Source organism: Hyaena hyaena, unplaced genomic scaffold (genome assembly GCF_003009895.1).
Source record: "Hyaena hyaena isolate Hyena2069 unplaced genomic scaffold, ASM300989v1 scaffold_381, whole genome shotgun sequence".
NCBI lineage: Eukaryota > Metazoa > Chordata > Mammalia > Carnivora > Hyaenidae > Hyaena > Hyaena hyaena.
The window spans coordinates 568,004-583,385 of record NW_024081012.1 but is presented as its reverse complement, the minus strand read 5'-3'; the positions used below and the strand labels follow the sequence as shown (position 1 = coordinate 583,385).

The 15,382-nt window shown below is 34.3% G+C and overlaps 1 protein-coding gene across 1 annotated transcript in view; it reads right to left on the bottom strand.

The window, feature by feature from the left end:
- KYNU (kynureninase) overlaps positions 1-15,382 on the bottom strand; it is a 115,863-nt gene that overhangs the window by 34,745 nt on the left and 65,736 nt on the right. The window contains exons 9-10 of the mRNA XM_039250734.1: positions 13,595-13,693; positions 12,696-12,769 (exon numbers count right to left, since the gene is read on the bottom strand). Of these exons, the coding sequence (XP_039106665.1) occupies positions 12,696-12,769; positions 13,595-13,693 (173 nt within the window). The remainder of the gene's footprint in view (positions 1-12,695; positions 12,770-13,594; positions 13,694-15,382) is intronic.

Here is a 15,382-nt window from a genome sequence, read left to right as displayed (position 1 = left end):
CATGATATTCAGATTCAGTAAGAGAAAGCCACCAGGGATCCACTGAATACGATTTTGGATGCTAAGAGTTATGAAATGAAATACCCAAACTCTCCTTGATCTTCTTAGCAAGCCTTTAATGGCAGAATTTCTGGTATGAATCCTTGAATATTTCATGCACTGAATTAATTTAACTTACTCTGCAACCCCATTACCTCTCCTTATTCCATATCACACCAAAACAAAACAAAACAACTTCTCCCAGTTTTCTTTGTTAAAAATGTAGTTCATCGCTGGAGCAAAATTCAGCAAATAAGAAAGCAGATCACAAGCTGTTCTAAGGAAGTATATTTGCATGAAAGACTGCTTACACAATGTCCTTTAATTTGATAACTTATTATCATACATTTAATAATTTTCATCTGTATTGAGGAATATGAACCTTGCCAGAATAAGGTTTTTTTTTTCCTTTACCTTTTCCTTATCATCTCCTCCATTCTCTTCCCTCCCACCCCATCCCCTCCTCTCCCCACCTCTCTCTTACTCAAGGTCACAAATGAGAACTAAGTAAAATTGTCTTACTTCTTTCATGGCTTCAAAAAATGTGTTGAATCAGACAAACTGGTATAACACTCAAAAAAATGGAACATTTGGGCTACAGCATAATTATTTATTGTTAGAAATCTGTAATAGTAACTGAGGACAAGTTTGAATGCCTGCCATCTTATATTCTAATGTCCTCTGTAACCTAACCTCAAGTAAAAGTATGTTACTTAAATTCCTCATCAAATAATTATGTTCAACAGAATCAAAAAGTTCTACAGAGGTTGTTTTATTCAGAAAGCAATGAGAAATGTATTCATGAAAATAGCTTTTATATATTCTTAATTTTCATAATAAAATTCTGGCAAGTGAACTTTCAGAAATATGCTTATAGTACTCTTTTATACTTGAGAAAAGGAAAAAGATGGGATGGTTACAGTGAAGTTTGTTACAAATTTGTCTGGACTTAACTCTGCTTTATTGCATCTACCTACTACAAAAAAGTAGAGGGGAAGAGGGTCATCAAAACCATCAATATAGTTGATGACACACAGATTTCCACCAAGCTGGTTTTAGTTTCTCAACAACCTCTAGAAAGTGGTTCCCCTTATTCTGATGGTTTATTTTTTAACGCTTACAAGTAGGGTTTAAGAGCTGGAAGAAATCTTAGCCATTCCCCAGGCCTAACTATTTATTTTTCCCACAAGCAAACCAATACCTGGAGAGCTGAAAAGACCTGAATTTCTAATTGGACAGTTGATCACTCCCCACTGTTTTTAAGCTAAAAATGAAAATTACTTACTTGAAATTCAAGGACCTCAATCTTCTGGTCCCTTACTGGGATGCATGTAAAACTGCCTTGCCTGGAACATACCTCCACTGCTTCTTCCCCTTGAGTCAGTCTCAGTTAGGAGAATTTCTCCAGTCAGCTCAAGTATCACCTCCTCAACAAAGGTTTCTCCAACCTCTCTTTCCTTTCTCTGCTCTCATTGGGACAATAGGATCTCATTCACGTCTGTATCCACTAAGACCTGCGTACTGCTTTGCCTACAATAGATCTCAAGAAAAAATTTTTAGTTGATAAATGAAATAACCACATGGCATTTGATTAATGATTTAGCAATCTTTTGCCCAAATATCAAATTAATCTTTCCTGTCTATCTAAACTTTTCTGTCCTATTGATTCAATTTCTTAATCACTTTTAACCCTATCCTGTTTTTTCGTCCTATTATTCATGACTATATTTTAGATAGCGAGCAGATCACTTCTGTATGATTGCAAACATTCTTCAAATGGCATACATGTTTCTATTCTTGACCCCTTTCAGAATGTTGCCACCTATCTTTTATAATAGATCCCTAATCCTACAACTTCTCATCACCTACTGTCCTTTGAATTGTGACCACTTCTTGCCCACTTTCTGTACCAGTTCCCCATCAGGTCTTCTGAAACTCTCCCCGCCCCCCCCCCCCGCCCCTTACCTTTCTATAGCCTATTCACAATAAAGTACCAGAGGGATCATTTTGAACATTGCTATGCCATGTTGCATTTCTAGCAAAATGGGAATGGATGCCTTATCTTTATATAGCTTTCTAAGGGTCTACATGTTATGGACTCTTGTAGCTCTCTAATTTCATCTACTCATCCCCAGTTTGCTCATTCTATTCCAGCCATGCTAGCCTCCTTGCTATTTCTCCTAAGACATTCCTGTCTTAGAGTCTTTACATTTAGATACCCCCTCTGCCTGGAACTTTCTTCACCAGAAAACTGGCCTACCCTCCATCTCCTTCACCTCTTTATCCACGTCTTATTTTCTCAGTGTGGGATTTTCTCAATGCCTTTTAAATGTTTCACATTGCCAAGGATCCCACATACAGTATTTTCACATCTCCTTTTCCTGTTCTACTTTTCCAATTGTTCATAGGACTGATTAACTTCAAATGCATTATATAATTTGCTCCTTATTATATGCATAGTTTGTCTTCTCTTGCTGGAATGCAAACTCTTTGAGGACAGGGATTTTTGCTTTGTACATACATCCCAAACACTTTAAAAACTGCCTGGAGTGTATATATACATCTCTGATGCTCACTAAATATTTATTCAATGACTACAAATGTATTACAAGGGCATTATAAATTTAGAAGTCATTTTTCCCTACAATGTTCAGTGAAGATATTAACTTCTTTTCATTAACAATTAGACTTTTTTGGTTCTTTATTTTTAGTTGTTCCAAGCTCTATTCATCTATCATTAGTCAGAGTGCTTCTTCCAGCCTCCAATGACTGTCTCTTCTAGCCAATCGATCCAATTTGAATGATGAAATGCAAACAAGGGAGGGTTTGACATACTAAAACTGCCTCAGGGCAGATCCGTTTGGTAGGATTTGGGCACGGTCTCATGGGTACCTAAGTCTCCCCAATCCCACTCTTGGGCCATTCTTCACAGCATTGTACTAATGCTGCAAAACCACCTTGCAGAGTAAGAAAACAGGTATGGAAACAAACATAATTGCTACCATTTGAGGATACATTGGAAGCCTGAAATAACAGTATATCAGTATATAAAGAAGGCAGAGCTAGTGCATCAGAATAAAGATCAGGGACAGCAGTAGATATAAACAAAAATAAGTTTAAAAAAAAAGTAAACTAGAAAAAGCAAGGAGTGTCTAATTCTAGGCAGTTGGAGACCAGCACATTTGCAGGAAAAGGAAAATCATGACTAAGTAACAAAAGATTCAAAGGTGTTAATGACAATAATCTTGAAAACTGACAAAATAGGTTGCATTAGCTTATAAATTGTACATCCATCCTGGGATGCCAGCAAACAGTCCCCAAGCAAGACTATGATAAGGCTTGAAATGCCCATGACCCTAAACAGATAAAACATTACCAACTCACTCCTAGTTAGTAAAGAAAATCTCTATCAAATTTTATTTTCTGAAAAACAAAATCATCTATTCCCAATTGCTCTGCTCTATTCTAAATCTACCAATTTAAAACTACTCTGGAAAACTGTGTAGAAGGTATTACGAAATTCAATTCCTTTTCCTTCTCTCATTTGCTCACTCATACATATTGTTTAGAGTGTTCCACTTCGTTCTGTTACATATGCATCACGTCTTCAAATCTTTTTTTAAATTTTTTAATGTTTATTTATTTTACAGAGAGAGAGACAGAGTGCGAGTAGGGGAGGGACAGAGAGGAAGACACAGAATCCATGCAGGCTCCAGGCTCTGAGCTGTCTGTCCAGAGCCCCACATAGGGCCCAAACCCATAGACAGAGAGTTCATGACCTGAGCTGAAGTCTGATACTTAACCTACTGAGTCACCCAGGTGCCCCAATTACATCTTCAAATCTTATTCAAGGGGTGGTTTATTCAAGTATGTCCAGGGATCTAACAGTGTGACAAGGGTAGTTATAAAAAAAGCACTTCCTGATATGAGTTTTGATTAATGGCAATTATTTCCTGAAGTTTCAGAATAATATGGTGTCTTTAAAAGAGCTTAGCCAATATTTTCTTGGTGTGAAAGCTTTATTAACAAATAAACCTTTGGAAAATTTTCTATTACATATATTTTCTTGAGATATATTATTATTTAGAAATACTGATTTATGATCTTTTGAGGTAATATTGATGTTAAAAGCACAAAAACAGAGAGATGTCTGAAAATAGGACTCTCTAAAAGACTTGTTGCAATGTTGATTAAAATACTCATGAAGGATTTTTTAAGTTGTCTGTAGCTACTTTTCCTGGATATATTTGGTCTTTGTAGAAGCATATGGAAATGCATATTTAATTTGACAGTATTTTGCAAATCATGCCCCCCTTCAGAATAACTTGCAAAGTAGAAATGCTTCCATATGCTATAAGATGGTTTGTCTATTATGCTGAGAGTAAAGAAAACCATATATTCAACAAAATTAAAAATATATATAATTTTGGGGGGCAATGCAGATTATGAGAGGAAGAAATATCACAAGACAATGTCCTTGTACTCAAGAAATGTAGAAGTAATTTATAATCAATATCCAAACTATCATATTGAACATGTAAAGATGATTTCTCACAAGTATCACAGGCCTTTTATAAAAAACAAAAGACCATTTTTCAGCCTAACTCTATGACTTGTACCCAATCTTCTAAAATCTTCCCCAAACTGATTGGAGCAGAGATTGATATGGGAACCAAAGCAAAACAAGTTATGACAAAGACAGACCTCAACTCTAGAGAAAAGGATCATTTCCACCAAATCAAATCTCCTTTGTAGTGGAGTAAAATCGAGTATGCAAAGAAAAAAAAGGATCACATGAGTTCAGACCTTTGTTCTGAACAATGCATTACAAGTGTTCTTGTGGTTGGTGAAGTTAGCCCAGCCTAGTCTTTTGAAAGCACCCAGGACCCAGTGGGTCTGTGTGTGCCCCCGACACAGCAGGTATCACTGCACCATGGCTGTTTTGGCAATCATAAGGAGCCAAATAGATACATGGTTTTTCTCCATACAAACAAGTAAAAGTTTAGCAATAGTTCTTCATATAAATATATACATATATATGAAGAAAAAATATATATAAAACATATATATTAATATATTAATATTAATAAAATATATAAAACTACCTTGCAAATTCCAAAGGTCACTTTAGGGGCAACTTTAAGTAATTAAAACAAGAGCTGAAGCTCTTTGGCAGGGTTTGGTTTTGGTGTCTGAAAGGTTGGACTGACCTCATATATCTTCAGAGACACTAAACTGCAACTTTAGATAAAATAAATAAATTTTGAGATTTTAAAGGACTCCACAATTTTCCCAAAGTAATGATTATGTCACCATTATCTGACAGTAGTGCTTTGCAAGCAAGTATGGCTTTAATGTATCTTTTTATACTGATAATTACTATTTTGGATTTCCTTTAAGAGTCAGGATTACTTTACCTCCTGAGTTGAAAAAAACAGATTATTTACTGAACTTATTCTTAATTGTGATCACACCTCAGAATATAAATGTTATTTTTATGATTATGGCTTAAATTCACAACACACAAAAATCATCTAGATGATTTTGAATAGTAAAAGTTGTTTCAAGCCAATAAGATATGGAATCTTTTTAGAGTTACTGATCTAACATGGTTTCTGAATGAAGATAGGTGTAGGTTATATGTCATGATTCCATCGATGAGTTTTCTTTAATCAATGTGCCATCTTTTGGGCCCCTTATAGTAAGGATTTGGGGACTAAGACTTAGAACAAGTTTAATATCTATGAGCATGGCTCTGAAATTTAGTGTGAGCATGAAGCAAACTTGATTTTACCACTGTTTGTAATTTCTAACATATTGTAGAATGGGGGATAAAGAGCAATTTCATGATAATAGGCAGAGTTTTAAATGTTAAGTCAATAATTCAGGTTCCATAAAAATTCTAGTGAAAAGGATAAAAAAGAAAATGATCACTTGACATATCCCTTTAAGAAATGTCATTTAAGTAATTCTTTTTCTTCTTTATACTTTCTCAAATATATAAAACTAACCAAGTGAAATCTTTCTCATAGGCAACAATTTGAGCTCTCAAAGTAGCAGAGAGTAAATTTATTCACTTAGTTAACATAGCATTACATTTAGCAGAGGATTTGTAACTGTAAATTTCCCCACCACCTTGCTCAAGCTTTTCCAAAGCACCTGAGTTAAAGATATCTATCCACTGCTCCTATGGCAAGGTTTGAGAATTCACCTAGCAATTATAAAACATATAAACATATAAAACACATGTTCTAACCTTGTGTCACTTGTCATTTAAATCATCTATTCAGTTATTAAAATAATATCTCTTAATGGGTTATAAGTTAAAATCTTAGGCAATATCTTATATTTATTTTCATCTGTGAAAGTTACTTGTACAAAAATATGTGTTGGTTATATTTGTTCATGTCTTCTTAATTGGATTTCTCTTTCTTTTTTTAAAATATTTATTTACTTTTGAGAGAGAGAGAGGACATGACCAGGGGGGAGACAAAGAGATAGAGAGACACAGAAACCAAAAGCAGCCTGCAGGATCTGAGCTGTCAGCACAGAGCTCGACCAGAGGCTCCAACTCATGAACCCTGAGACTATGACCCGAGCTGAAGTAGGATGCTTAACTGACTGAGGTTCCCAGGAGCCCCAGGATCATTCTCTTTACATGACAAAGATGAGTACCTTAGAAAGGATACTTCTGTTGGAGTAAGATAAAATGGAAGTTTCACCATGTTTAAACCCTGAAATTAGAAAGATATATGGCATAATGGAAATCTTCATTATTTGATGGCTAATAGAATAGTGGAAAAAGGCAATTTAAATAAAATACATTTTTAAACCAATAACCATATATTTAGAATAATTAATTGAAATTTTAAAAATTTGATAGAGATGCTCTTAAAAATAAAGTTTAATATTATTTAAACATGTATATATTTGATAAAATAAGTTAAAAGAATAATGTATTAATTATTAAATGAAGTAAATAATAAATCAATTGATTTTTTTGGTGTATTTTGTAAGATGTTAGGATAGAGAAATACAATCTCTTTCATATTACATTTAACTTTTTCAGCATGACCATAGAAATGATCATTTCTATAAAAATTTTTGAAGCATTCATCATTTCCTTTTAATACTTGATATTCAAGTCATTTGCTTTTGAAGTACCGTGTCTAATTTCTTCTTCTTCATCTGTTATTAGTTCTAACTCTGACAGATTCTCGTTGTCAGAGTTTTGTGATTCAGCAATTCTTCAGTATCACTTGCATCAGGAAATCTTGAATCTCTCGAAAAATTTTACTTTACAATCCATTTTCATCATGTTTTTATTGTGTTACCTGATACTTATAAATTCTATAGTCAGCAAGAGACCAAGACTTTTGATAATAAGTCATAGAGATAGATGTTAATACTAATTGGGAAAGAGTGTTCAGTAATAGCTAATTTTGCGAGTAGTTCATTAGGGAATATTTCCTCCTATTATAGTAATCTTTGCTTTCCAACATTACCATGTGTCTTTGGGAACTGGAATAATGCTCTGGTAATCAGAAACTCTTATAATTTGCAATCAGATTTAAAGAAGGGCTAAAATTTAAGCAAGTGATAAAGCTGGAAATGCAAACTGGTGTCCTCTACAAATGTCTGTTATTGAAACCATGACTGTGAATATTTCTGGGTTCAGGGACCAAGGGTTGAGGCAACTGAGAGTGAAAAAGTGAGAGAGTAAACTTTGTAAAATTTAGAAGAGTCATCACATAAATTGGAGCTTAAGCAAGAAAGAATGGCACACTGACGCCTAGGGCTGTGGAAGAGAAACATTAATGACAAAGGAGATGGTGAAGGATATCTAATATAACTGAGAAGTCAAAAAGTTATGGCTGAGAAGTCATACATGTTAATACTAAACACCGGACTTGAGAAACAGGCTAACAGATGACCTAGGAAGTAGAGGTCACATTTCAACTAGAGATTCTCTGACAACTGAGAAATCTATTGATATTGGCCTACTGCATTTCAAAGGATCTGGAGTTTTATGAATTCATACACCTTGCTGGTGTCACCTACACTTCCTCGTTCTCCGGTCTTTAACAAGGAGAACTTACACAGGTAGTAGACAAGAATGGACATGTAGTAAGTCCAAAAGGATCACTAAGAAACCAAAGCAAGGTTTAAATTATAAGCTTTCAATGATGTTATTATTCTCCAGCATTGCCTGGAGAAGTACGTAGAATCGATGTATCAAGTCAGCAGTCCCCAAACAAATGTGCATTAGATAGTCTTCCCATATAACATTAATTGTACAGTTGGGTCAACCATAGCATAATCTTTTTTAAAGTTGTTTTGCTAAATTTTCTACATGTCTCCTTTTACCACATTTTAGACTTTCCTGAATATTGTTTGGCATGTCTTCTTATTTTTTAAAGATGCCAAATAAAAATAACAATAACTTACATGTCTGAGTTCTAAAATTTGCCTTAACCATGCACTGAAGTGGGCCAGTCTCTTCAGCTGGTTCTTTTTAACCTGGAAATTACTTACTATAATAAAGAATATGACTCAAGCCCTTTAAAAAGCCTTTAAAATGTCATCTCTATTTATAGGCTTCAATCAAACACTTCTAGCTGATTATGGGAATGTGTTAAAATGATTTCAAATTCTAGCATTTTCAACAAAATTATCAGTAGGCCCCATTCTTGGTCACTCAAAAAAACTTAAAAAAAAAAAAAAAAAACTAGGGGAAATGAACATTTGGAGGGATCTAATACATGGGAGCATTTGAAGTTTTACTATGCCAGCACGGAAAGTGAGGAACAACAATTTTCTGGTATGAATGGTTTCACTGGATGGGGTAAAAAAGTAAGTGACAGAAGGAATCTTATTGGGGGCTTCTAGGGGGCTTAGTCAGTTAAGCATCTGTGCAGAGCCTGCTTTGCATTCTCTTTCCCTCTGTCTCTACCCTCTCCATCTCACTCTCTCTTTCAAAATAAATAAAAACACATTTTTAAAAAATAGCTCGTATGATCCAGCCCTGTTTTGTTTTTTTCATGTTAGAGTCTCTCTCTCTCTCTCTCTCTCTCTCTCTCTCTCTCTAGATATAGATATATAGGTATAGATAGATAGATAGATAGATAGATAGATAGATAGATGTTGCAGGGGGTGTTGAATTGCAGTCTATGGGCTTTTACAGAAGAATCATTTTATGAGCTTAAATATTTTGAATACCATAAAATCAAAAGGTTAAGTATTGATCTAAAGTGTACCAGAAATGTCAACATTTATAAAGTTAAAAAAATTCAATGTATTTAAGTCATTTTTTAGTGATGCATTTCTGATTTTCAAATTCTTATAGCTAAAAGTATTTCCCTTTATTCTCAGAGCAATAATTATTAATTTTATAGACTGAGTTGAAGTTATCCTTGAAGAAAAAAACCCCAACAAGATGGCATTTACTCAAAACCAGTTCTAATTTAGAATAATTCTTAGCTATAGACAAAGTTTAGAATATGACACTGGAGTGAGAAAAGGTGATGATAAACTAGGACAAGGTCAAATTTTACTTGAGAATAACAGCTTGAGTTATGATGCTTAATGCAGTGGATTGATGATAGTCTGTACTCTTTATTGGCAAAAGGTTCTTGGAAAAAGTCTTAGGTCATCTGTTCTGAACAATGGCCAAAATGCCTATTTAAACAAAAAAAAAGAAGTGAAATTTCTTGGTACAGATGTAATTTACCAGTTGCTAATGGAAACATATAAAAGATATTTCAAAGTTATATACTGAATATTAAACTTTAGAATTCAGGGTTATATATCCTGGGATCCACTCTCTACACCAGGAGGGTCAGTCACTCCCATTATGACTTTCTTTCCCACACTTGATGACATTTATGCATTCTGTCTAACCACACACTTAGAATGCCCCTAATTTAACTTTGACTTTCATTTTGTTTTACTTTTTTTGGAGGCTTTGACTACACAATTATCACACTATAAATATAGTGAAATATTACAAAAGAAAATCTGATTTAAATATATATATACTTTAAAAATTCTTGAGAGAGAATAAATGACATAAAAGAAATACCACTTGTATACTATTTCTTTGAAATAACATGCTTAGCCACTAGATGTCACCCTTTAAAAAAGCAAGAGTTGGCTTCACAAAGTTTGATGCATCAATAGCAGTTATATTCCACTATTGGGTGGAATTTGGCACCATTGGAATTAGTCATTCTGACATGACATAAAAAGAAGCTTTAACAACAAACACACAGACAACAACAACAACAACCAGGGTTTCCTGTAAAGAGCTTCACGAGTCAAGCCCGATTTGAGTCTTGTCATTCTCCAAAGCCAGATGGTTAAAATGTAACAAGAGATAATAACATATAATTTTCAAAATGTTAAAAGCATGTCTCTCATATAAATATGAAGTGAAGATGCATATAGATCTCATTCAACTCACTAATTGGCGAGGAACCAGTAAGATGGCAAGGCCTGTAAAAGAGCATTCAAGGAAGAGAGACTTACAGAGTCAGTTTTTCAAAGGCCTGCTGAAGTGAACTTGGTAACTGATACAAAACTATGTCCTGTCCTTTCCTTTTTTTTTTTTTTTCAAATGTTTATTTATTCTTGAGAGAGAGACAGACAGACAGACAGAATCTGAAGCAGGCTCCAGGCCTTAAGCTGTCAGCACAGAACCCAATGAGGGACTCAAACTCCCAAACTCCATAACCATGAAATCATGACCTGAGCCGAAGTCAGATGCCCAACCAAAAACAGTGTCATATTCTAAAGATTACAAACCACAGCCTCTGAGGATATGTTTTCTACTTGAGAGAATGATCACTGCTACTCAAAAGTCTAAGGGTTAACCTACAACTTCCCAGTGAAGCGACAAAGTATTTAGAAGTATGGACAACATGTGATTCTTACAAAACTGTGCTTAGTGCTTTACATACACCATCTCATTTTATTCTCAAAACCATTGTCTATGAGGTAGATGCTGATATTATCTTTATTTAGAGGCTAGAACACTGAGAGGTCAAGGAACATTCTTTAGGTTGTGGACCAGTGAGTGATCATGCTGGAATGTGAATTTGATTGGTCTCTATAGTCTTTCTCCTGCGACCAAAGATTTAACAATTACAGTGTTCTAGAGGATGTTGGGATGTTACAAGATGAAGTGCATGTGAGGACACTACAGCCGCTTTACCTTCTCCTGTTTCTCATCCATGAAGGGCAAATAATGACAAAAGAAATTTCAAGTGCAACAGACATATGCTGTAAGATCAGAGCTTAGCTGCTAACCCTTAAATTCTTGAGAATTTGTGTAGATTATTTAACATATCCCTCACCACCCCCACCAACTTGTCTTTGGATTGGTATAATATGCCAGATCGTCTATTACAATTTAAATAAGTGGGGAGTGGAAAATGATCAGAGTACTTAGTCTTCACACAAAAGCAAGCAGTATCTTATATACTGTCCACAGGGAAAACAATTATGCTAGGTAAAACACTTTCAATGAGTTTTGCTAAAAATGAAAAAGAGATCTTTTTAAAAATGCATAGTATTCCTGTAACATAATAATGCTTTATACTCTTTTCAGAGAATTTGGGGCATGGGGAGAAATCTAATATACCAGTAATATATTTGTGGAAGACGTCTGCCTGACAAAATACCTGTCTAAAGAAAATGCTCTATTTAATTTTAAAACTTTAAAATCTTGAAGAAATTTTAGACATGATTAAATGAACTGTAGAAAATCATCTTCAATTTCTTGGATTTATATGCGTAGACCCTCAGAAATGTGAGGTGCTCCAAGTTTTATTACTAATTCAGCTTCAATTCTTGTAAAGATTACACCACTCAGCTAGTGGCTGAGAGGATTCAGAAAACTAATCAAACATTATTATATTACCTATTATGAGTCTAGACAGTCTCCTCATCACACATGCTTGGACACAAAACTGTGAACGAGTTTTTTCAGAATATTATTTATCTCCATATAGATAAAAACAAACTTACAAGTTCCCCAGTCAAATAAAAATGTATAAATTTGTTAATGTATCACATTTGCATTTATGCTTGCTCTAAAAAAGGAGAAAGTTATATAAAGTAGGAAAGTATTGCTTTTTATGCAGTCCATGTTGTTCAGTGTTCAGCTTCCTCAGTTTTCATGGATTATAAAATCTTTTAGGACAGAAGATAATCCTCACAAAACCATCATATAATGTTTCTAGCTTTAAAGGTAGATGTAATTTTAATAATAACATACCACATTTAAGGCTCTATTAGGCACAGCTCTGGTTGCCTTTGATTTATTCATCAATGTGAGGAATCAGAAATTTTCTGAAGTCTAATTTTGAAAAAAAAATAAGTCGTCTTTTTGCATTAAACCATCTGCTCTACATGATTACAGTGACTCATTTTTAGCAGCGAAGCTTCCATTTTTGTGATCCAATTTCATGTTCAACCAATTGAACTCTTCAAAAAGCATTTATTTCTGATAAAGCGCATCGTTGTTAATAGAGTGGTAATATAATTATAATCAGTCTAGATTCTTATTGGATAGCACCTTAAAGAGCTCATGTAAATTTTGCGTATCACTAATGCAAATTAATTTATTCATCACCAAACCTGAAGGTGGTACTCACGCAGGTTTAATTGTATGAGCATGTTTTTCATGGACAAAGGCACCCGCAAGGCCCCCTGCTCCTGAGTTTAAATACTGGATTGAAAAGAAATAAAATTGTGTGAGCCTATGATAAAAATAAACAATAAAATCATTTGACTTTTTGTTATGAAACCAATGTCTGACCAGCTCAAAATGTGTGATTATTTGACCTTTTATAATAAAATGGAATTTTGCATTACCTTGCTCAAAAAAACAAAATAAACACAAGGATTATTCATTGAGACTAGATACCTATAATATTTTTGGCCATATTTTGCCCCAACTAATAGATAACAGTTTCAATGAAGTCTATCTAATTTTAAAGCCTATTCTTTTCAATTATTTTGTTACAAAAATATTTAAATAATAATAAAGCATCATCTTTCAAAAACACCGAAGTTGGGGAGTCTGGGTGGCTCAGTCGATTAAGCATCTGACTTCGGCTCAGGTCATGATTTTGCGGTCTGTGGATTCAAACCCTGCATCAGGCTCTGTGCTGACAGTTCAGAGCTTAGAGCCTGCTTCAGATTCCATAAAAATTATCTTTACATATGTAGAAATGTCACAACAGATGACCAAAAACCTAAGAACATAATCAATTTGAATTAAGTTCTAAGTGTGGAGCTTTTTCCCTAAATCTTCTGATTTCTATAGTATCCAGGTAATTAAAGGAATAAGTACTCTATAGCAGATGGAAATACCTGATTTTAATTATTTATTATACTATTATATAACTTTATAATTAACTAAAGTCAGGGAAAAAAAGTAACAAAAGAATCGGAGGAAAGTAAATCAAACAGTTAAAACTGGCCACCGATCTAGCTGTTCATTTAGATCAATGTGTAATAAAAGGATACGAACATATTCACTAATTTGTACCTTGTAGGAGCACCAGCAGGCAAAATCAACTCCCCAGTCATGTAAGTGGAGTTCGACATTTCCAACTGCATGTGCTAGATCAAAGCCAACAAAACAACCCTAGGGAAGAACATAATAACAAGTTTTGAATTTGCTCAATGATTAGAAAAATAAGTACAAATATCTCTAAGAAAGTCTTTGACAGACTGCTGTACTATAAATACAGTTTATCCTTTGGTGCAATGGTTCACAATGTGTAAACCACAAAACACTGGGCATTCCCAAGATCCTTTTAGGTCAAAATAGTTTTCATAATATGAAGACATTCTTTGCCTTCTTCATTGTGTTGACATTTGCAATAATAATTCAAAAACAGGAGAAAATTGCTGGCAAGTTATTTTAATCAAGGAAGTGGCACCAGATTATACTAGCAGTCACTATATGTCAATACCATTCAGTTGCAGGGGGAAATAAGAAGATAATGTTGCTTAAAAATCTCCTTGAGAAGGATGCCTGGGTGGCTCAGTTGTTTAAGTGCCTGACTCTTGACACAGGCTCAGGTTGTGATTTTGCAGTCATGAAATGGAGCCCCGTGTCAGGCTCTGGGCTGAGCATGGAGCCTGCCTCCGATTCTCTCTCTCCCTCTCTCTCTGCCCCTCCCCTGCTCATTCTCTGTCTCTGTCTCTCTGTCTCTCTCTCAAGAAGTAAATAAACATTTTAAAAAATTTTCTTGAGACATCTGTAAAAATGATAAAGGTGTTTTAAATCTCAATGCCTTAATTCTCATATTTTTAAGGTTTAACATGGGAAGTATGCCTAAAACATTTGACCACATTCTCAAGTAAGAGGGTTGCCTCACAGTAATTCACATGTGCAATTCTTTGAGCTGCAAGCTGAACTAGCCACCTTACCCCACAGAGAACAATTTTTTTGCACGAAAAAGCAACCAAGAGACAAACAACAGTAATTCATACTTGGGTATTTGACAGACATTCTTTTGAAAATGAATGAAGTGAGTCTGCCAATTCAAGGAAAACAAGGTATAGTATTTGTTGCCAATGAAAAAAGTTTCCAAGAGAATTTAGGATTTTGAAAACTTGTATCTACTTCTATGAGTAGGACCACTTCCCAATACTTTAGATATTTCTAATAAGTTTAGTAGTAATATGTACTGTTTAAATTAATATATAATAAAATATATATTAATAATATTAATATATAATAAAATATATATTAATAATATTAATATATAATAAAATATATATTAATAATATTAATATATAATAAAATATATATTAATAATATTAATATATAATAAAATATATATTAATAATATTAATATAATAAAATATATATTAATAATATTAATATATAATAAAATATATATTAATAATATATAATGAAATATATAGTTGATTGGAAAATATGAACCATGGGGTGCCTGGGTGGCTCAGTCAGTTAAGCATCTGACTTCGACTTAGGTCATGATCTTGCTGTTCATGAGTTTGAGCTCCGTGTCAGGCTCTGTGCTGATAGTTCAGAGCCTGGAACCTGCTTTGGATTCTGTTTCCCTCTCTCTCTGCCCTCCTCCATTCACACACTCTCTCTTTCTCTCTAGCAAAAACAAATAAACATTTAAAAATAATTTAAAAGTTGGGGCGCCTGGGTGGCTTAGTCGGTTAAGCGTCCGACTTTCGCTTAGGTTATGATCTCGCGGTTCGTGGGTTCGAGCCCCGCGTCGGGCCCTGTGCTGACTGCCAGCTCAGAGCCTGGAGCCTGTTTCAGTCTGTGACTCCCTCTCTCTCTGAC